The following is a 21,681-nucleotide window of genomic DNA, read 5'->3' as shown; positions in this document are numbered from 1 at the left end:
TCGAAGAAAGGAAAGGAGCACGGGACCGTGTCAAAGGATCCTCATCGGGAGAGCAAACAAAGGGAAAAAAGAAAAAGGGAACAAGAGGCTGAGCAAGCTGAACAGACAAGCAGTCGGGTGCTGGCCAGGGATCATTTCAGGGCCCTCTTTCAGGGGCGGGGGAAAGACACCAGTTGAGAGAGCCACGCTGTTGCACCTCCATTTTTTCCTGCTCGTGGCTTTTCCCTGCGCCACGCGCCATGCGGTAGGTACGTACCAGTCAAACAGCAGCTTACCGCTTGGCCTCTAGGCGAGGCAAGAGCAAGAGCCGCCCTTTTCATCTTTCCCTATGCTCAATGATGTTCCCACACTCTTTCCTTTTCTTCTTCTTCTTCTTCCTCCTCGCTTGCTCTTCCCTCGAAATGAGAACACGACATATAAGGAAACGTAGGGAAACTCTTGCAACTGGAAAAAGAAGAAAGGACGACGTTGACATCCCCATTTTCAGTGGCAGCAATTGACAGCTGTTCCTTTGTTGAATCCTTCCAAATACGCGCCATCGAGGGTCAGACCCCCTGGAATGTCTTCTCTAGCCTGAAGCTCTCACTGGCCGCAGATGCTCATTGCAGCCACTCACAGGGCTGAGGCAACGACAGGGACTTGGGGAGTACCATGATGTATTACTCTGACTCGTATTACATCGTATTCCACCACGATGCCAAGCATCCACGATTCACTCTCCAAGACTCCTCCTCAAAAGCCCGGCCCCACCCCCGTGGATACACATGTGCTGTAACCTGACAAACGCCTCACGCAACGGGTTGTGTCTTGCTATCGCCGTTGACTCTATTGCTGCTCTCGCTTCCGAGTCCCGGCAGCGGCGCCTCACTTGACCTCATGACCCGTCAAACCGTCTTGTCTTGTTGCTTCGCTAGTCGGCTGTCTCTCGACCAGTTCGTCGTCGGTGTTCTTCACGAGGGATGCAGGACCGTGCTTGTCTCCCGTCTTCTGCAGCAGGACAGCAAGCGTCAATGTCAATGCCGCACAGACAATGAAAACGACGGTAGTCCAATTCCCGACCAAGAATCGTGGCGCGTAGGTCGTGTTGTACGTCAGGAGCGGTATCCAGGCATTGAAGGCGTACCTACGGCAAGTGAGCCAGTCAGTGAGCGTGGCCAACCGACATTGATTGAATGGTGCTCCGAAGTGTGCGGATGAACCTACGCTACCGAATTTGTCGTCCCTAGGATGAACCTCCTCTCAAGGCTGTCGCCCGCGCATTGTTCATTCACCATGGTCTGCCAGGATTAGCTCAGTCCACATCGTGCCTCGCCGCTAAAGGCGACGCCTGGAGGAAAGAAGAGAACAAGAGGCGGACGCACCAGGAAGACAGGACCTGAGCCTTGCGCGAAGCTATTTCATCCCATTTGTGCATCATTAGCTACAGCGCCTCCCAGTTGTGCATAGATACCGGGGGGCGATCGGATCACGAACCCAGTGAGATAGTACGACGCCCACTTCAGGCCGAACGGGACGCCGTCCCATACCGCAAGGTTCATGGCTGCAAAGAAACACACGACCAGAGAGAAATAGACGATCGGTGCCCGGACCTGCAGGTAGTCGCTGGTCCAGCCATAGGACAGCGTGGTTACTATTGTGATGGCGTTGATGACCGTCGGATACGTATTGACCTCAGCAACAGTATATCTACCTCAGCAAGCGTCAGCCGTGCACACATGGGGCCGTTGACAAGAATGGATGGCTGCAACCTGAGCACACGATGACGCACCGGTTGAGGCTCTTGAGCCAGAGATTCATATAGCTGCCAATGTTCTCGCTGCATATGAAGAACCTGGGATCACGGTCAGATACGTCATCTCCACATGTGAGAAGATTCCCAGTCAGTCTCACGTATAGTAAGTCGTATAGACCCAGAAGTGCCACCGCCCCAGAATACGCCTGAGACCCCGCCAGGTGAAGGGTTTCTCGAGTTGCTTGCCAGCATGCTTCATGCGGGCGAGCGCGAATTCTCTCTCCTCGGGTTTCAGCCAACGAACACGAGTGTTACTGGGAAGGTCCGGAAGCGCATAATAGCCTTTGCACGAGTGAGATCAGTCAAATGCAACTCCCAGCCTCGGGATATCTGACCAGTGTCGCATCCATGCTCCCACGACAAGAGAAAGGAAGACTCACCCCAGATGGCCATGGGGAAAGTAATGACACCGTCAAATATAAAGAGCCAGCGCCACCCCGAAAGGCCACATACCCCGTTCATTCCGGTATAAAGAGCGGCTTGCTGTCTCAGCGTTAGTTCCCTCTCTTCTTCTGACCATTAGCATCGATCGGATGGGGCTTTACGAACCAGGTAGCCGCTGAACATGGATCCCACAAAGGCGGAAGCAAAGAATATGCAAGCCCTTTTCGCGAGTTCTGTTCCGAAATGTCAGGACCCCCCTGATAACCCGTTCCGGAAGCGCACTTGACTGCCGACATACCTTCTTTGGTATACCATCCGCCCAGAACTGTGTGGACTGCAGGATAAAACGTGCCCTCTGCCAGTCCAACCTACGAGTATCGATTCATCCCATGTGAGCATCCGTGGCACATGTACATATGATATCCAATCAGGTGGTGGTGAGCTCGATACTTACCAGGAAGCGAAGAGCGTACAACTGATGAGGGGTCCGGACGGCAGCAGTGACGAAGGTGATGATGACCCAGAATACTATCAATATTTGCCAACATTAGCGGTTTGCGTCGCCACTTGGTAGCCGACGCCGCAGGCTCAGATGCACTGATGAGAGCGAGAAACGTACATTCCCAGCTAGGACACCACAAGGACAGCCGAACTATTACCCTTTGTTAGTGAAACAAGCCTGAACAAAAGTGGGATCGATGCCTACCTTTGGTGCAGATGATCTGAGATGGAACCTGCGATATCACATAGCCGCTACTCACGTCAGTCGGTTGAAGCCACGAAACCTCATCAGACATCGAGCACCCACATTGTCCACATGGTCGTGAAGGTCTGGTATTGGTTGCCGACCACATTCAGCTCCTCTTTCATCCCGGATACATAGGCGTTGGCTAAAGATTGCAGGTCAGCGGGTAACACATGTGTGATACACACCCTGGGCAGGTATCTGGATGCAATGGAACTCTCCCATAGGAACCCGAGCCTCGTGCATGGTACCTACAGACGTTGTTCGTGTTGAGATTCTTGCTAAAGTACGTGAAGCCAGCCCAAGTTAAGATGAAGAAGTCTATCTTGGCGATGAACCTACGTTCCTCGGGGCTCCGTTCCAACGTGTCCCAGACGATCCCCTTGACTCTGCCACTCCAGGTCTTCCTCTCGGTGAGGTGGTCATGATCGCCTGGGGGAGGAAATGGGGAGGACGGTTCTGAGACCGATGTAACCGGAATGCTTCCTTGTCGGCTGCCTTTCATTGCGTGTAGAATGTGCAGAGAGGAGCGTTGTCGGTATGGAGCGCGCTGTTGATGGCTGATTCCCCAAGAGCAACGGGGGGTGGCTTGACAACTGATATTTCAACATTGTAAAGGCCGTGGGTGCCCTCCGTTGACATGTATCCACTCATGAGCACAATCACACATCTGCAGGCCAACGGTGGTGATGCCGCTGATTAGCATACTTCTTCGGGAGCATGCGGTGCATGATGAGGAACGAAAGCCCACAGCTCGTCCGTTGGTGATTGGTGCAACCTGATGGCGTTATGGGAGCTCGTCTTCTGAGTGAATCGTCACACCATCCGACAATGTGAGGGGTCGATCGAATAAGTGGGATGGAGTATTACATATCTACAGGGGGTACTATCTATCAGTACTATATGCATTTATGCTGTTCACCTGAAGACCCTTGCGCATATATCAACATACGCATAAAGAGCGTCGAACAACAAGGTCGCCACATACTTTCTCTCCCAGAAGCTCATCGTCTAAGGGGAGGCGAAGCGACCAAGCGTCATACGGCTCCAGATACGCATTTCTTAGCTAAGAAGGAATCGGACACGTTCCAAGTTGTCATCATGTCGTCCCCTCAGAGAACGGATGACGACCTCCCTCCATATGAATACCCCGAGGAGACCAAGGAAAATTGTCCGCATCAACGATATGAGAGAGCTCGACCCTGAAATGATGCAGGTGCTGACTGAAATCGGTGTACCAGTGGAATATGCCGATCTAGAGGCCCTCGACATCTCAAGGCTAAACGAGCCTGGCGGTAAAGAAGCCCTGGCAGCACAGGTCCTCAGCTTCATCAACAGGAATGGTATGTGCTTTCGTAGCATCAGAAATTCTCTGCAGTGACTACACGTAGTATACGCATCAGTATACGTGAATAGACACGGAACGAGATCAATAAATGTGTACACATATCCTTACCGCACGCCAGGCTTCTTCTACGTCACCGGCCACGGCTTCACCGACGCCCAAGTCCGGCGACAGTACGCCCTCTGCCGCGCCGTCTTCGACCTCCCGCTCGAGGAGAAGCTTAAGTACAAGTGCGATACGGCGGCCGGTGACTTCAGAGGCTACAAGCCGCGCACGCCTGACGATGGTAGCGGAAAGTTGGCCGCGCGCGACAACGATGAGCGTTACAACAGTAAGTGACTGCTTCAAGAGCGAAAGTCATTTCACCCTGTTTGGTATTGTCGCAGTCGGCTTTCAGGTAGCATCCGCCTACAGTGGGACTGACAGCCGATTGAGATCCCGGGAGACGACAGCAGACCCGGAGAGCAAATCGATGAACTGATTCTTGATATCACAGTCCCCAAGTTCACTCCCGAGCACGTGCGCCCACACCCGCGTATCATACTCGACCACTGGGACGAGATAGGCGCCTTCTCGCGACGTGTGCACGACGCACTCCTCTTGCCGCTTCTGCGGTTGTTCGCGCACGTTTTGGAGCTGGACGACGAGGAAGCGCTGGCCCGCCGCCACAGCTACGAAGCTCCAGGGCTCGAGTACCTCCGCTACATGAAGTACCACCCGCGCACGGGGGAGGGCGCCCAGGAACCTGCCGACAGCCTCTGGGCCGGCGCCCACACAGACTACAACACGCTCACCTTCCTGTTCCACCAGCCTGTGGCCGGGCTGCAGGTGCAGACGGCGCCCGGAGGCCCGTGGCGGTACGTCCGGTCGCCACGCGACGCCATCATCGTCAACATCGCCGACGCCCTCGAGTTCCTCAGCGGCGGGTACCTTAGGTCCACGGTGCACCGCGTCGTGCGGCCACCCGAGGATCAGGCCGACAAGCCCCGGTTCAGTCTCATCTACTTTGCTCGCCCCGAGGCGGACGTCGTCATGGAGCCCCTGTCTAGTCCCTTGCTGCGACGGGTTGGCCTTGGGGAGCGGATCCAGAAGGAAAAGTTTGCCCGACAGGTTACTGCCGAAGGTTTGTCAGCAATGTTTCCGGGAGAGTCCCTGTGAACCTGGAAGACCTGCTAATGATGAGGATATAGAATGGGCCCGGGCCCGTATCGCTAAGGATCACCGATTCCGTGTCGGAATTGTGGACCAGCAGGAAAAGGAGATCATTGCCGGGGTTAGTCAGAGGTACTACGATTAGATGTCATCCTGCGAATACCAGCACAGTCAATACAGGTACTCTTGCATCCAAAAAAACGGTACTTGTACTATATAGCATTGTATGGATTCAACCCATCCATCTTGGATATCGTTACATCTGCGACTCAATAACGCCATTCAGAATCAAAGATCGTGTGCTTCTCGTGGTCATCAGATTATACCGAACCAGAGACTGTCCGGTGGCCGCATCCCTCGTTCCACGCCAAGACGTCGACAGATGTCCTTCTGCTCCGGAGCCAGCTCCCAATCTTTCACCACGTCGCCCCTGCTGAGGAACTGCATCACCATGCCCGACTCGGCATGCCACGCGTTGTGGCAGTGGAATGCCCACAGGCCTGGGTTATCGAGCACCACGCGGATCACGGCCCACGCATAGCCCTGCACGGTAACGGTGTCCCTCCGCAGTGGATTATCCAGCAGACCCCTCTCGTCCAGTACCCTGGGGAGCTCCTCGGGCGTAGGCGGGTACCCGCTTGTCGACTGGATGAGGACGTAGAACTTGTGGCCGTGCAGGTGGAAAGGGTGGGCGCCGTCGTCAAAGTTGTTGATGGAGATGTCGACGGTGCGCACGCCCGTGGTCTGCAGGACGAAGTCGTGCTCCGGGTCGAAGTCGACGTTGTTGGCGTACAGGCCCGGAGCATCAAACACGGACGGGGACTTGAACCGGCCCGACTCCAGAAGCCGGTGCAGCGACGGGTGCGTCGAGTTGGCGTGCCACGTCGAGTCGTTGAAGAAGCCCCGGGCGAGCGTCCAGTGGCCAATCATGAAGTTTGCGCGCAGGTTGACGTGGTGGTCCGAGGGGGGTGGCGTCTGGGCGCGCACAGGTTTGAGCAAGGTTGTGTTCAGGTCGCGGCAGGTAATCTCGATGGCATCGGGCCAGTTCTCCGTCTCTGGCTGGGCGACGGCCACGTCTGTCGTCGTCAGTGCCGCGTCAGGGTAGATGTACCGGACTATGGCCCGGGTCTCGGCCTCGAGTAGGGGATTGTCGCGCGTGAAGCAGTGTGTCACCATGCGCGCCCTCATCCAAAAGGAGTCGGTAGTGGTCAGGTTAGCCTCGAGGATGACGCTGTAGCGCTGCGCAGGCAGGATGTTGAGCCGGTGGAAGGGCTCCGGGTGCACATCTGTGCCGTCCACCTCGGTGACGTAGAAGGGGTGCTCATCGAACTGGATCTGGAACTCGGCAAAGGCGCCGACGTTGATGAAGCGGATGCGGTGGCGCTGGCCCCTGACGAGATCGATGACGGGCGCGGTAACGTCTGTGTCGTCGCAGGGCCACCCGGCGAATTCCTCGCAGCTTCGCACCCCGCGTCCGTTGATGAGGCCGTTCTCCGGGACGGGCTCGTCGTTCTCCCTACCCGGCTGAAGGTAGTCCATAAGCAGCTCGGCCGTGGTGTTGTGGTAGTGGTCCTGAACCATGACGACCCTGTCGGTGTCGTAGTGCATCTCCTGTAGCGTGGGCTCGTCGGTCGAGTGGATGACCATGGGGCCCAGGAGCCCGTCGGACGCCTGGGCACTGTGGTGCGCGTGGTACCAATACGTGCCCGACTGGCCGCGTACATCGAAGGTGTATGTGAAGTTGGAGTTGGGCGCAATGGCGCACTGCGTGATGCCCACGGTGCCATCCATGGCATTGGTACCATTCTGGAACAGCCCGTGGAAGTGGATTGCCGTCGCGTTGGCCGCTCGGTTCTCCACGTGCACCACTATCCGGTCGCCCTCGTTGCACTCGACCAACGGGCCGGGGAACTGGTTGTTAACGAGCATCATAGGTCGGTACACGCCGTCCGGGTTCAGCTGGGCGTCTGAAATAGTCCAGAAGAACTCGCGCGTGGTCGGGGGGGCGTCAATCGCCCAGCTGCGGTCGAGGATGTACGCCGAGGTATCTCGAAGTCTGGGAATGCTGGGTAAATCTTCGTGATACTGGACGAGGCGATTCTTGTCGGAGGGGGTTCCACTGTCCTCCTCTTCCTCCTCCTCCTGCTGTGGCTCTTCTATGAAAACAGGTGCAGTAGGATGCTTATGATCACCCTCCTGCTGTCCCTCGCCGTCTTGATCCTGTGCCGGCTCATCAGCCACGGTCGCAGGGGCAGAGGAAGAGGAAGAGGAAGAGGAAGCGGTTGCCTGCTGTGTGTCTTGCGAGCCAATAGCTGTCCCGGCCGAGGTGCCCATGTTGAGCGCAATGACGGAGAGACCGAAGAGGGTGATTGTGACGAGGATCACGATGGTGCTGGCAGCGATCCAGGATGCCTGACCCTTTTTGCTTTTGATCGACCAATGGTCAGGTTGTGCCGAGCCGCCCAGGCTGGTACCGTCTTGTTCCCAACCATCTTCAAGAAAGGGCTGCTCTTCGAGCTTCGCATGGCTGTCCTCTCCAGCAGACATGGCCAAGGTGTGCCTGTCGTCTCGGAAAGATGGAAAGAAAGCGGCTCAACACAAGAGACGACAGCGCTGAGGAAGCGCTGAGGAAGAGGAACAGACAGGGACGGAGCGAGGTGCCGACAGTCAGTCTTGTCCCTAAGAGGGTAGGGGTAAACCCGAGGATGATAGAGGCTCACGAGTATGAAACAAATATTGGAGAGTAAGATGGAGGAAAGGGGACGCGCAAGGTTCTTCGCAGAATCAACTGATAAGACTGGGTGGAATCAACCAGGTGTATGACATCAATAGCGGCCACAATAGTCCCGGATCATTGAATTAAAAGCACGAATGTTTCTTGGTCCGGCAGCGCAGGACCCCGATGTCCTGTCCCAGGTACTATCAGGGCCAATCTATAGTAAAACGGAACGGAACAAACGAGCTGCAAACGAAGAAGCACGACCACGGTGATAGTGAGACGGGGTAGTCCGTGATGAGACCTACTCCGCAATACGAAGAAGAAAGGCTGCCAGGAACCAAGGATCTCCCTCTTCCCACCAAACAAAGAAGGCCTCGGATAGTTCAACCGGCTCGGTCGGCACTACGGCCCCTCTTATGGAGTATCACAATGCCGAGGGGGGGGGCTTATAAGCCTTTCTCTTCCCACGGAATCTCCTCCAACCAGAAGGAGCACGTGCATGCATCGACGCATTCGCATTCTAATTTAGGAATTCAGATTGTTTAGTGCCTTCTTCCTTCACTTCCTTCTTCCCACAGATGGTACCAATGGCGCCGCCCTGTTCGGCTGGCGCAACAATGGGACATTCCTAAAGCTTGCTGTTGTTCGGGTACACAGTTCCGAGAAGTGGAAAAAGGTGGTAATAAGTTCCTTCGCATTGGACAGAGAAGGTCTACACACCAACTTGGTATTACTGTACAAGCTCCGAGTCGATAGTAATACTACGAAAGCAATAACCATTAGTAGCAAGAACAGTGAGTGATTGAGTGATTGACCACATGCGTCGACGAGGAGAGGAAAAGACGGGGCACGGATCTATAAGTCTGAGTAATGTTACTGAGTTATAATACTCCCACCTTGAGTGATGATCCTTTGATCAGCGGGTATAAAACTGTCTCTGTCTTCTGTCACCTTGGCGGTTGCTGTTCTGCTTCCCTCAACCTCCTCACTCGGTCAAGTTCTCCTCTCAGGACATAACAGACAAACATGATCATCGTTCGCGGTCTCAGCTGCTTTGCCCTCGCCAGTCTGGTGTCGACCGGCCTGTGCAAGCCAGAGCCGGAGCCTACGTCTGTAAAAGAGTGGGCGACTGCCTACACTGCCTCAGCCTCTGCTGATGTTGCCGCCGCCGCTGCCACGGCCAAGACGAGCAGCCCTACCAGTCATGTTAGGGGCAAGGCCTTTCAGCGCTTCATAGTTGTCTACTTCGAGAACGAGGACTACGACAAGGCTGCTGGTGATGGTGAGTGTTTCCTCATTTTCTCTGTCTCTCATGACGTTGGATCGGCTGACAGTGCACAGCCAACTTCTCTTGGCTCGCCAGCAAGGGCATCACGCTGACCAGCTACCATGCCGTGACGCATCCTTCGGAGCCCAACTACGCAGCCAGCGTGTCGGGCGATCATTTTGGCATGCAGAACGACGACTTTAACCGGTTCGACGCCAACGTGTCGACGGTGATCGACCTCTTGGAGGACAAGGGCATCAGCTGGGCGCACTACCAGGAGGACATGCCCTACTCCGGCTTCGAGGGCAACGAGTACAAAAACCAGGAGAACGGGGCCAACGACTACGTACGCAAGCACAACCCGGCGATCCTGTACGACAGCGTGGCTCAGAGCGAGCGACGCCTGTCGCAGATCAAGAACATCTCCATGGTTGACCGGTCGCGCTCGCTGTTCCACCAGGACCTCGAGGCCGACAGGCTGCCGCAGTGGGCGTTCATCACGCCCAACATGACGTCGGACGGGCACGACACGTCGGTCACGGTGGCGGGGGAGTGGGCGCGCAGCTTTGTCGAGCCCCTCCTCAACGACGACAAATTCATGCAGGACACACTGCTGCTCGTCACCTGGGATGAGAACGAGACTCACGAGATCCGCAACCGCATCCATGCCGTCCTTCTGGGCGATGCCGTGCCCCGTCGCCTCGTCGGCACCCAGGACGACACCTTCTATTCCCACTACTCGGAGATTGCCACCGTCGAGGCCAATTGGGACCTGCACACCCTGGGTCGCTGGGACGTGGGCGCCAACGTCTTCAAGTTCGTTGCCGAGAAGACGGGCGACAGGCTGCGTGAGTGGCGCCGCAACAACGACTTCGACTCTCACTTCTGGAACTCGTCGTACGCCGGTTTCTGGAACACCGACGGCGGCAACCATCGCTACCCCAAGCCTAACCTCGCCCTCAGCCACGGCAGCTTCCACGGTCGCACCATCCTCCCCTCCATCGTCAAGAGGTGGGAACACAGCGATGCCCCCGCCTACTACCAGGATACTATTGAGATTCCCGACGGCCTCAACCCCCCCAAGGGCTACGAGCCTGTGGAGTGATTACCGTCAAGGTTACACGACATGCCATCTGGATTCTTGTTGAGTTGCGTGCTGAGAGAGGTTGACTTGTCCAATTGAATTGACTGGTCCTGGTACGAGAAATACTCGAGCTCAAGCTTGATCGCTTTGCGCGTTTCGTTTTTTACCATTTCAATAAAAATCTTTCAAATCTTTTTTTTTTCTGTGCTGATCATGCCCTCCTTTTCTTCCTTGGGAACTCTCCTCCTTCTCCATGGAGTCAAGTGGATGCTACATACATGCATGTGGTTAGTATTACGTGTATAATATAACTCGTACTCGTAGATGCATATACGGATACCCGCGGAGTCAGTTCCCCGCGATTCCAGGTAATTACCGGGTTGTGAATCGAGTCCATCGCAGACTCGTACTCGTAAGCCTAAGCTACTGTTTACGTAGTTGACTAGAAACTCGCCGATTCAATTCGGGTTGTGGTAGTTTCGCTCTACACATGCCAGCATAGTATGTGAATAACCGTGCATCCAAAGGCACATGTGATGAAATCCCTCCTGAAAACTTGACGGACAAGACGGCAAGATGAACGCTATTGAAAGGAGAAGACCTCCTTCTAGATAGTACACACGTGTGCAGAGTCACCTACTTAATTTGGCAACCGTTGTATGCAGGGTTCTTTTCCTACAAGTTGCTGGCCGTCTCCCCGTTTCCCCTCGGCCACTACGGACATGCCAAGGGAGGGGAGAGTGGATAATACCAAGCGAAGTTGCCGGGACATTAAAGCCGAGTTACCCATGATCCATCTCCGATTCAAGTCACTAGGAGATGGCACCGCTTGTTCCCGGTCGAAGTATCCGGGTGGGACTGGCCACTCGTAGCATATGCATACGACTGCCAAGTAAGAAATTATACACGGGCCATACTCGTACCTCTTTCTCAAAGGCGTGTTTAATGCAGTGGGCAAATAGGATGGCGAGGATCAGGGAAGCATCTCTTGCTCTTCTTGACAACTCTCTTTAGTTTCGGAGAAGAGATGGGTACTTCGAGAGTAATCGTAGTAATGCCATAAGTACATATAACAATGCTAGAAGTCAAATGATATTGCTTCACTACGAGTACATGGTAGATCCTGTGTTCATTGAGTTGCCCACGTGCCTCTCGTGGACAATATTCATGGGTTTGTAGGGCCCCGATTAGAGTTGATGGTTGTGAGGGAAAAGCCCTCTTCTTCATTTTTTATCTGAAAAACATATTCTAGACCTTAGTTAAGCATATGGTCTCTTTTTTTGGTCTTCGTCGTTCCAACTCTACAGCATTCAACGGTGTGAAGACTCGTCATCTCTGTGCTTCCCTCTTTTTATACCAACAGCTTCTCGATCTTTACACCAACCCCAAAAGCCTAGGGATTAGAAGAAAGAAAGCGGCGATAGAAAGCCCACAATGACCTCATATCCTCGCCAAAACAAGCTCCTGGCCCTCTTCCTTGCCGACTACACCCTCGGTTTCTCCGATGGCCTGACCGTCCCGTTCGCCCTGACAGCGGGGCTCAGCAGCCTCGGCCGCACCGACACAGTCATCTACGCCGGACTGGCGGAGCTATGTGCCGGCAGCATAAGCATGGGAATAGGCGGCTACCTGTCGGCTCTGGACGCTGCAAAGGCCCAGACGAATGGCAATAGCCGCCACGGAAGCAGCATCGGTAGCGACGTCGACGAGGAGGAAGCCCGCGGGATGCTGCCGGCTGTCAACAAGCCCTCCTGGCCGACTGGCGGCAGGCGAGGCTCACTCGGCTCTCTTGACAGCCAGAGCAGCAGCGTCCTCTTTCAAGACGACAAGGTCATGTACACCGGTGTCTCTGTCGACAACTCTGCCACCAACGACGCCGTTGAGAACCACCTCGCCCCACTCGACCTGCCCTCCGACCTGGTCCTACACATCATCAGCACCCTGCGCCAGAGGCAGGGCACATCACAGGCTTCCCAGGCCCTCGCCTTGCACAGGCAACGACGGGACCGCCCGCAGCGCCCTCGCGGCAAGGAGGACGACGAGCCAGCCGACAACGTCGCCCTCAGCCCCCTCACTTCCGGTTTGTCTATAGCCCTAGGCTATTCTGTCGGCGGCCTTATTCCCCTCCTGCCCTACCTCTTCATGTCCACCATCGGGAGTGCCCTGTGGTGGAGCGCAGCCCTCTGTCTGGCTGCCCTGTTCCTGTTTGGCTTCGGCAAGAGCTGGCTACTCGGCGACGGCGGCGAGGAGTACCGGGGACGGTTGAGAAAGGCCAGCTATGCTATGAGATGGCGCCAGGGTCTGTGGGAGGGCTTCATGATGCTCATCTTGGGAAGTATGGCCGCCGGTGCGGCGGTGCTGTGTGTCAATCTCGCTGAGGGTGCGGGACATGAGGGTCCGCCGCTGCCGGTTGGGCCTTGAATCTTTTTTGGTTCTCATCACTTTCATGGCATATCTCTTACTTTATTACAAATATCGAGCTTCCGGTCTTGGTCTCACTCTGTTTTTTCAAGGGCAACAGATTGATAATTTCTTCTCATCTATACTGCTTCTTGTATGCGAGGCATGCATGTAAAACCACGTTGTGGAAGACTGCGGATGCCTCCATCTACAGTACTCCATCCCAAACGTCCATATCTCATCTGATACTAAAAACCAGAGGATATAGAGGATATGATCGTGAGAGAGAGAAAAATACACCCAAGATCGATCTAGCCAGGGGCGTGTGTTAAAACAACCTGCCTTCTCATCTGTTCCAAGTACACATGTGCCTGTGTTCCAAATACAGACTAGTGTAACTTCCAAGCAGTGGCTATGTCCATTTGTGGCGCAAGTCAAAGTGTGGCGTTTTGCGAGATGTGGCTGGAGAAGCGATTGTGAAATTTCCCCAGTCAAGCCAGACGCGAAAAGCATCGACAGGCCTTGCTCGTTCAACTCGCAACACCATCAGCCTCCCCATCTGCCGGCCATCCATCCAGTAGCCATGGCAGCAGAAGCAGAAGCATCGTCGACTCCGACAAACGGTGACGGCACCTCGACCCTCGACGCGCTCAAGCCGCCGGCGGGCGTGGTCCTGCCGCCGCGAGAGATTCGCAACGTGCTCGAGAAGACGGCGGGCTATGTGGCGCGCAACGGAGCGGTCTTCGAGGACAGGATCCGCGACAGGGAGAGTTCGAACCCGAAGTTCAGCTTCCTCAGCAGCACGGACGCATACCATGCCTTTTACCAGTGGCGACTGAGCGAGATACGAGCGGGCAGGGGCACGGCGGTCGCGGCAGGCCGACCCGCGGCGGCAGGGGGCGGCGGCGATGCGGCGGAAGCTGAGAAGCCCAAGGGACCGCCTAAGCCGGCAGACTTTGAGTTCTCGGCGCGCATGCCGCGCATCAATCAAAAGGACCTGGACGTGATGCGTCTGACAGCGCTGTTCGTGGCCAAGAACGGGCGGCAGTTCATGACGCAGCTCGCGCAACGCGAGGCGGGCAACCCGCAGTTCCAGTTCCTCATCCCGAACCACACACTCCACAACTTCTTCCAGCATACGGTGGACCAGTACACGGGCCTGCTGCGGGCCGGCGGCCTGGGTGGCGAAGGCGGTAAGCTGCAGGAGGAGAGGGTGGCGGCGCTCGAAGCCGACGGCGCCGACAGGCAGCGCGTGCTCCGGCGCGCCAGGCAGAGGGCCGAGTACTCCAAGTTTCAGGATCAGGAGAGGCACAAGAGGGAGGCGGAGGTCCAGGAGCGCAAGGAGGAATTCGCCCGCATCGACTGGGGCGACTTCGTCGTGGTCGAGACCATCAACTTCTCCGATGCCGACAACGAGGTCAACCTGCCCCCGCCCACCAGCCTGTCCGAGCTGCAGTACGCCTCCCTCGAGGACAGGAACAATGCCTCCATCGGCGCCAGCATGCGCATCGAGGAGGCCATGCCCGGAGACGAGGACCACGCCATCCCCCTGGCTCAGCAGCCCCAGCAGCCCGCCCAACCGCAGCAGCCTATGGCCGCGCACGCACCCCAGGCCATGCCGCCGCCTGTCCCCATCTCCGTCACGCAGCCAGAGCAGAAGCCGTACCAGCAGCCTGTACCACCAACGGTGCCCACGGGCCCTGGGGCCATCAAGATCAGGGAGAATTACGTGCCGCGCGCTGCGCAAAAGGCCGCCAACAACAGACAGACGCACATGGCTCTGTGTCCCAACTGCAAGCAGCAGATTCCCATGGATGAGTTGGAAGAACATATGCGAAGTAGGTTCCCACCCTTCTCTCTCCCTTTCTTTCTCTCTTTCTTTCCCTTCATTCCCTCGATCCCCTACAGATTCCCCGTTGCTAACTTGGAAACAGTCGAACTCCTCGATCCCAGCTGGAAAGAACAGAAAGCCAAAGCCGACACCCGCTACGCAGCATCCAACATTTCCCGAGCCGATGTGGCAAACAACCTCAAGCGTCTCGCCAGCCAGAGGAGCGACGTCTTCGACCCCACGACCGGACAGGCCATTACAGAGGACGAGCTGGCCAGGCGGAAGAGGGCCGCGCTGCAGAGCTATGATGGCAACCCGGATGGTAAAGGACAAGGGCAGGGCCAGACGGGACAGATGCAGTCGTATAATGTCGAGGAACAGATTCGGGCTATTCACCAGAGGTTTGGGGATAAGAGGTGATTTTCTTCATCTTCTCGTCCTTTCTTCCCCCGCTATTTTTTCTTGTCATTTCGGTCTCCCTGGAATAATGGCGCTTGGTGTTTGATTGTTTGTTTTCTTCTTGGGAGAAATTGTTAAGGTGCAGCGCAGAAGGTCTTGTGGATGGCGAGAGAGCATGTATACAAGGGTCGAGTCCCTGTACAATACGGGATAATTCGAAAACAAAAAGGGCCATGTCAAGGGCTATGTAAGAATGAAAGAAGTAATCGCATGAGATAATTCACGGGAAACCAAAAAGTGAGGCATTTGGTGAAGATGGACATGTTGTAACATTCCACTTTACTAGTAAGCTACCTGTTAAGTAATACATACTATAGGGAAACGCAGGTATGAGCAACGTATGAGGAAGGCTCGACTCTTTCGCCCGTCGCTCCTCCCCGCTTCCCATCGGCGCACCCCACTGCTGCCATTGATTGCGATTGATTGACTGACCTCAGCCCCAAGACTCTTGGCTTCTTCTTCCTGTGTGTGTCTCTCTCTCTTCTTGGCTAACTGTTCGTTCAACTCCAACACACGATATACTCTCGTCCGTATATTTACCACGCCATAGGTCAGCTACTTTGGTTACTGTTCTAATCCAGATACCTTGCCGCTTTCTAGTCAGCAGCTCCCCCACCCGCCACGAACAACAAACGGCTCCCTCGTTGTTTCTTCCGTTCCCCGTCTCTCGTATCCAGCAAAGAGGAGACTGTTGCGCAGAACAAGGAAGGAAGAAGAGAAGAAGAAAAGGCATCCCTCCTCGGAGAGAGAGAAAAGAAGAAGAAGAAGAAGGAGACGAAAGAAGAAAATGACGTCCTCACCTGGATCTCCCGGCTCCCCCGGCAAGCAGCACAGACCGATCCTCCAATCCATGACGGACACGCGCCAGCAGAGCTTTGACGAAATCTACGGCCCGCCCGAGAACTTCCTCGAGATCGAGGTGCGCGCGCCGAGCACCCACGGAATCGGCAGACACATGTACACCGACTATGAGATCGTCTGCCGCACGAACATACCAGCCTTCAAGCTGCGCCAGAGCAGCGTGCGCCGCCGCTACTCGGATTTTGAGTACTTTCGCGACATACTCGAGAGGGAGAGCGCACGCGTCACCATACCCCCCCTTCCCGGGAAGGTCTTCACAAACAGGTTCAGCGACGACATCATTGAGAGTCGCCGGGCTGGTCTGGAAAAGTTTCTCAAGATTGTCGTCGGTCACCCTCTTCTTCAGACGGGCAGCAAGGTTCTTGCCGCGTTTGTTCAGGGTACGTTTCTCTCTCTCTCTCTCGCTCTCTCTCTGCTCCAGATTCTGCACCCATCGCCCAAGTCCTTACATCCCCTGCAGTACTGACCCGTCAATAGACCCCAACTGGGATCGAAGTGCCTGGTGACGCCGCGATAAAGACGACCATCCACCCATCATGGTAGCCATATCGGGATCCGGTGGCCGTCGTCTTCGTCGTCGTCATGGCCAGCCAGAACACGCTGCGTGCCTACCCCCGATCGACCTGTCCTCTGCCGCATCCAGACGATATACTCTGTGACTCTTTTGAGAGTCGTCTGTGTTCCTTTTCTTGTTCCTCTTCTTTCTCTCTCTCTTTCTCTCTCTCTCTGTATGTATTCTTCTTCGCTGTCTGGCGTATGGGCTCTTTATATCCATGGCTCGATGAGGGTCTTGTAAGGTGTCGAGAGTCTGTCGGGATGAATCCATTTACAGGAGTTGTATGCACTTTTCTTTCCTTCATAGCAAATATCCACTCTTTTTCTTTAATTCGGGCATCTAGGTCAGGGAATAGTAGCCAAGGTACCGGAAAAGTTACAGGTTCATGCATAGCCAACATCAGAGTGATCTTCTATTATTATTTTCCCTTGTCTCTATATATGCATATCCCCCGAGTATCATCGTACAAAATGCCACACCGTCTATTGACCTTTTCGTCATCTCTATCTCCCCCGTCTCATAGCCAATCGTAGGTAGTAAGGGGTCGGTCAGTGGATGAAATAATAGTACAGATATATAATACAGATCCATGATAAAGAGGGAAAAGAAGAAAAAAAGAGAAGACGTGGGAAAAGAAAGAGTCCCCCAAGTCCAGGAAACGCCGTAAGGACAGGATTATGTGAGTTGTCGAGAATTGTTCGTAGAGACCAAAGTTATACAGGGTACTAGTACTTCGGAGAAGCACTCAGGCATGCGTGTTGAACAAGCGCAGGATACCCTCGTACATGCCAAACATGATGGCAGCACTGGGGACAGTCCTCATCAGATGAGGCGTCAGACCGCCGTACAGACCCATGAGGCCTTCCTCCTTCCAGACCAGCTTGAAGCACTGGACCAGACCGGTGTATTTCGGCTTGCTAGATCCGTCGGTGGGGACCTGTCGTAGACGAGTACGGGCGACCTATATTTTTTTGTTGTCGTGAAATCAGCCATACAAGGAACTGCACTGGAGGAGGGCAAATNGCACGTCCTTCAGGTAGTCAGGCATCTGACCCTCGGAAATCTCGTTGACGTTCTCTAGCGCCTCCTTCTGGCCACTGTTGGGGGGGGGGGGGGGGGAGAAGAAGAAAGAAACATAGAGAGATAGAGAGAGGAAGAGAGATGAAGGTGATGGATGGGTTAGGGTACCTCGTGGGGATAAGCGATGACGGCGGCAATGAGCTTGGCACCGCCAGCAGCACCGGACTTGCCCATCCAGTCCACGGAGCGATCCCACCAGGTCTTGTCCCTCCCGGAGGCGACAATGCGATCCTCCCTGAGGGCGAGCTGCCTCTTGATCTGCTCGTACAGCATCCACTGCATGGTGCTCTCGACGACGCCGAGGTACGAGGCGCTCATGCCGCGGTATAGCCCGGCGATGCCCTCGTCCCGGATGATCTGGCGGACGCAGTCGACGCTGTTCCTGTACCGGCGCGCCTGGGCGCCGACGCCCGACCCGGCCGCCACGTTCTTGTCGAGCTGCAGCCTAGTCTTGACCATCCAGATGGGGTTGGTGGCCGTCGACGTGGCCACGCCGGCCGCCACGCCGGCTGCCAGGTGCACCCACGGCGCCTCAACACCGCCGTTCCAGTATTCAGCCATCAGCCGCTTCGAGTTGGGGTACACGTAGAAATTTATGCTGCGGGCCGGCACCACGCCCACCAGGTTGGGCCCCAGGCCCTTGAACAGCGCCCGGCCCCCCTCGTTGCGGTACACGCTCGCCAGGATCTGCACCGTGTCGTTGAGGTGGTGCACCGCCGACCGCAGCGGGTTCATGCTCGCCGTCGAGCCGTGCGCCGCCGATGCCGCCGCCCGCGCCTGCGCCTGGTACAGGTCCGACTGGAGCCGCGTCTTGAGAACGTCCAGGGGAGCCGTTAGCGTCGCTGCCGTCATGCCGCCGATGCTGTGCGTAAGTGTCGTCGGTCAGTACCGCTTGCACCTCAAACCACCGTGTCTTGTCTTCTTCAAACTGCCAACGTACCCTCCTGCAACCAGATGCACCCATGACTTGGCAAATGGCAGCGCCTTGGTCTGTCCTTGCTTCCCATCATTGACCCCGGCTATCACGTCGCCCGTCTCGCGCGACTGCACGAGCACAGTCTTGTCGTTTGGTGTACTGCTCATCGTTGGTGTATGTGTGCGCTAGAGGGAGGGGGGGTTGTCGGGTCTTTTTTTTGTTGTCAAGTACAATACCTCGCCGTCAGATGAATACTTCGTTCTCGTTTCGGGAGTCGTTGATATACCTTCGTTGTTGGGCCAGTTCCACCAAGAAACAGGAGAGGGAGAGGAGAGGGAGAGGAGAGGAAGAACGGTGTTGGTAGAATGGATGTGGGACGTAAAGTTATCTAGGGGTGCTTCCGACGTGCTCTGGTAAACTGTGTACATGTAGAAAATAAATATGTCAAAAAAAGAGAGCCAATAACAATGATTAAAGCTTTTTTGGTCCTCCGCTGACTGGTAGCTACGAATACAGTGGACATACTGACAAGCTATGGTTTGTGTTACTCTTATAGTCGAAACTAAACACCCTTGTCATCAATAAACAGCCGTTTGCCCGGCTAGCTCAATCGGTAGAGCGTGAGACTCTTAGTAGTCTTCGTTCTCGAAGCAAAAAGAGATCCATCTCAAGGTTGCGGGTTCGACCCCCGCGTTGGGCTTTTCCTATAATTCTCCCATTCAGCGATTGGCGTATCTTTTTTTCTTCCTTTTTATATCTTTTATTCATTTCTAAATTTCCTTATCTTTTATGATCTTTTTTTCCCTGCTTTTCCAGTACAAGTTACTCTAGAATAACACTCTTTATAGAGAGTGCCCTTTCTTATTCCATAAATCGTATATGATAATACTGCCCTCGCTATAGCAACTCATTCGTCCCAATTTTATTCATGGTCTCTCAGCATAGGCATCTACTCCTCGATCCCATACATCGTACTATGATGTAATATCCGATTTATTTTCACGATTTATTATTAGTAGTACTCATACCCACGCTATGCCCCCACCTAATCTCTAGTAAATAGTGCAGAAGAAGAATGTACCTGCCAACTATAGGGAAAGCAACGAGGAAAGATAAAAGAAAGGTAAAAAGAGGAATGCTGCCTGACACAATCCCATATATATACACCCTTCTCTACCCCTTCATTTTGAGTCCACGGCATGACCCCTACATAGTTACTGGTACATTCTCGGAGAACTGAGGAGGGAAAATAATAAGAAAGGAAGGAAGAGGTGTAACGAAAAAGAAAAAGGCAGAAAAGAAAAAGCCATGAAAGCCTCCGGAGCATCTATAAAACACGGCGTCCTACAATGTTCTCTCACAGAGCATTGGGCGTCGTTCGACCGAACTCTTCCCACCCAAGCTGACTAGTCGACGATTAACTTGGTCGTCTGCTCATGCCAACCCCAAACCCCTGCCCTGGAACCATGCTCGCCTGCAACCTCATAGGTGGGAGCTCCACCCTGTCTATGGGTGATGGGAGGAACGCATGTCTCTCGAGCACCCCGAAGCCGGCTGATTCTGGGGCTGCGCTGCCGCTTCGGCTCGGCGGTCGCGTGTCATTCGAGGCTACGGATCCCAGGGCGGCAGAAGCCGTCATCTCTAGTGGCCGGTGCTCCGGCGTCACCGTCTCGGTCCCCGGGCCCGTTCCTGCCCCCGCCTCGGCAACACCCATCTGACGCCTGAGCTCTGCCGATTCGTCGTCCGACATCACCCGCCAGCTGCACTTGGCGTGCTTCTTAGTGCATCCCTGACAAGCACTCAGGTATTTGACACATTCGAGCTTGAGGCGGCGGCAGCGGTCGCAGGGGGGGACGATGGGTTCGGCCCGCATGAGTTTGTCAATTTTTTGCGTCATGAGCAGACGCGACTTTTCGGAGTAGGCATCGGCATCAGACACAGCCGTTGACGGGCGACCCGACAGCGATGCACGATGCGGCTGCTGTGTGGCCAGCGTGGATGGCGATGCTTGGCCGTGGCTGATGCCTAGTGCTGATGCTGGCCGCCATGCGCTCGGCGTTTCTGATGCTGCCATGAACTGTTGTAGGAGATCAGCATGGATGTCGTAGGACGAGTGCTGGGGTGAGGGTCGGGCTGGCTGATCAAGCGGCGGGAATCTCGGTCCCGAGGCGCCTCCATCTTTGTGCGTTTGTTGCCGACGTTGAATTTCCTGACGGCGCTGACCCAGTCTGTGGTGGAGAATGCGTGATCGAGCGGACACTTCATCGGCTCTGTGCCAGAGGGCAGAGGCTCGCTTCTCGAGGATATCCAGCGTGGCCAGTTCGGCTGTCTCGTCCTCCTCGAGTGGGTGCTCAAGCGGGATGCGGTCGAGGACCCCTGATGTAATGAAACGCCAGTCGTCCTCGCTAATCTCAACCTGCATGCCCTTACATATGAATTGGCAACATCGAGAGCCGTCGGGCAGGATCGTGAGCAGAAACTCAGAGGGATTCGCCTTGGCAAAGTTGCAGACGTCTAGCCAGGTGACGGAGTGGGAGAAGACAGATGGCGAGCTGATTTTTATGGGGCTTTCGAACGACTTTTCGACTGCTCTCAGAAGGCGCGGGCCGCTGAGTTTGGCACCCAATGAAGCAGCAAAGCTATCGTTTCTCTCCAGTACGCCTGATTGCATGCCCGCATTAGCCTTGTCGGGCTGGTCATGCATCGAGGGTGCACAGAATGAAGCTCGAGGCTTACCCACCTTCATACTCGCCGAGGCACCTCTTGATCTCGGTAAACGTGTCAGGTTCCCCAGGTAAGAGAGTAAGTCGGTCATGGACAGGGCGAGATAGGTAATTGATGACGCCTGCGTTTGTGGTCTCTGGGGGAAGGGGAGGTAAGCCAACGTTAGGCGATCAGACGAGGATAGGAAGCGCTTCATAGATGCAGAAAGGATGGCACTCACCTCGCTGGGCCAGCGGGAGTGACTGCCGACGAGACTGTAGCGGAGCCAGGGTAGGTTGGGTGCCAGCGTCGTCTGGGTCGCGTTTGCGCTTCTGAGGTTCGGGTTCCGGAGCGTAAGCCATCGTCAGTGGTGGTGGCGCCGGGGCG

The 21,681-nt window shown here is 55.2% G+C and overlaps 9 protein-coding genes across 9 annotated transcripts; 5 read left to right on the top strand and 4 right to left on the bottom strand.

The window, feature by feature from the left end:
• Positions 1-864: 864 nt before the first annotated feature.
• Positions 865-3,426, bottom strand: GMORB2_3577 (MFS transporter, ACS family, pantothenate transporter; the record flags this gene model as incomplete). Its single annotated transcript, XM_035465553.1, has 13 exons — positions 865-1,123; positions 1,362-1,392; positions 1,451-1,686; positions 1,769-1,831; positions 1,891-2,074; positions 2,173-2,275; positions 2,342-2,409; positions 2,475-2,544; positions 2,631-2,704; positions 2,796-2,828; positions 2,883-2,929; positions 2,985-3,066; positions 3,177-3,426. The coding sequence occupies 13 exons, from the start codon at positions 3,424-3,426 to the stop codon at positions 865-867; spliced, it is 1,500 nt and encodes a 499-aa protein (XP_035318541.1).
• Positions 3,427-4,131: 705 nt separating this feature from the next.
• GMORB2_3576 (2OG-Fe(II) oxygenase family) lies at positions 4,132-5,539 on the top strand (the record flags this gene model as incomplete). Its single annotated transcript, XM_035465552.1, has 4 exons — positions 4,132-4,264; positions 4,313-4,597; positions 4,763-5,389; positions 5,457-5,539. Coding segments are annotated over 4 exons (1,128 nt in total), but the record flags the coding sequence as incomplete, so codon positions are not given.
• Positions 5,540-5,733: 194 nt separating this feature from the next.
• On the bottom strand, positions 5,734-7,965 carry GMORB2_3575 (Multicopper oxidase with three cupredoxin domains; the record flags this gene model as incomplete). Its single annotated transcript, XM_035465551.1, has 1 exon — positions 5,734-7,965. One exon carries the CDS (start codon positions 7,963-7,965, stop codon positions 5,734-5,736), a length of 2,232 nt encoding a protein of 743 aa, XP_035318539.1.
• Positions 7,966-9,163: 1,198 nt separating this feature from the next.
• Positions 9,164-10,509, top strand: GMORB2_3574 (acid phosphatase; the record flags this gene model as incomplete). The annotated part of the gene is made up of 2 exons (XM_035465550.1): positions 9,164-9,419; positions 9,479-10,509. 2 exons carry the CDS (start codon positions 9,164-9,166, stop codon positions 10,507-10,509), a joined length of 1,287 nt encoding a protein of 428 aa, XP_035318538.1.
• A 1,413-nt stretch (positions 10,510-11,922) lies between these two features.
• On the top strand, positions 11,923-12,909 carry GMORB2_3573 (VIT family; the record flags this gene model as incomplete). The annotated part of the gene is made up of 1 exon (XM_035465549.1): positions 11,923-12,909. One exon carries the CDS (start codon positions 11,923-11,925, stop codon positions 12,907-12,909), a length of 987 nt encoding a protein of 328 aa, XP_035318537.1.
• A 562-nt stretch (positions 12,910-13,471) lies between these two features.
• GMORB2_3572 (splicing factor 3A subunit 1) lies at positions 13,472-15,139 on the top strand (the record flags this gene model as incomplete). The annotated part of the gene is made up of 1 exon (XM_035465548.1): positions 13,472-15,139. The coding sequence occupies one exon, from the start codon at positions 13,472-13,474 to the stop codon at positions 15,137-15,139; it is 1,668 nt and encodes a 555-aa protein (XP_035318536.1).
• An 826-nt stretch (positions 15,140-15,965) lies between these two features.
• Positions 15,966-16,545, top strand: GMORB2_3571 (uncharacterized protein; the record flags this gene model as incomplete). The annotated part of the gene is made up of 2 exons (XM_035465547.1): positions 15,966-16,419; positions 16,517-16,545. The coding sequence occupies 2 exons, from the start codon at positions 15,966-15,968 to the stop codon at positions 16,543-16,545; spliced, it is 483 nt and encodes a 160-aa protein (XP_035318535.1).
• A 795-nt stretch (positions 16,546-17,340) lies between these two features.
• On the bottom strand, positions 17,341-18,758 carry GMORB2_3570 (solute carrier family 25, member 33/36; the record flags this gene model as incomplete). The annotated part of the gene is made up of 3 exons (XM_035465546.1): positions 17,341-17,556; positions 17,784-18,537; positions 18,616-18,758. 3 exons carry the CDS (start codon positions 18,756-18,758, stop codon positions 17,341-17,343), a joined length of 1,113 nt encoding a protein of 370 aa, XP_035318534.1.
• A 1,250-nt stretch (positions 18,759-20,008) lies between these two features.
• On the bottom strand, positions 20,009-21,656 carry GMORB2_3569 (GAL4; the record flags this gene model as incomplete). Its single annotated transcript, XM_035465545.1, has 2 exons — positions 20,009-21,351; positions 21,536-21,656. The coding sequence occupies 2 exons, from the start codon at positions 21,654-21,656 to the stop codon at positions 20,009-20,011; spliced, it is 1,464 nt and encodes a 487-aa protein (XP_035318533.1).
• Between the last annotated feature and the right edge of the window lie 25 nt (positions 21,657-21,681).

Source organism: Geosmithia morbida (genome assembly GCF_012550715.1).
Source record: "Geosmithia morbida isolate 1262 chromosome Unknown scaffold_19, whole genome shotgun sequence".
Taxonomy (NCBI): domain Eukaryota; kingdom Fungi; phylum Ascomycota; class Sordariomycetes; order Hypocreales; family Bionectriaceae; genus Geosmithia; species Geosmithia morbida.
This window is presented reverse-complemented; position numbering and strand designations above follow the sequence as displayed.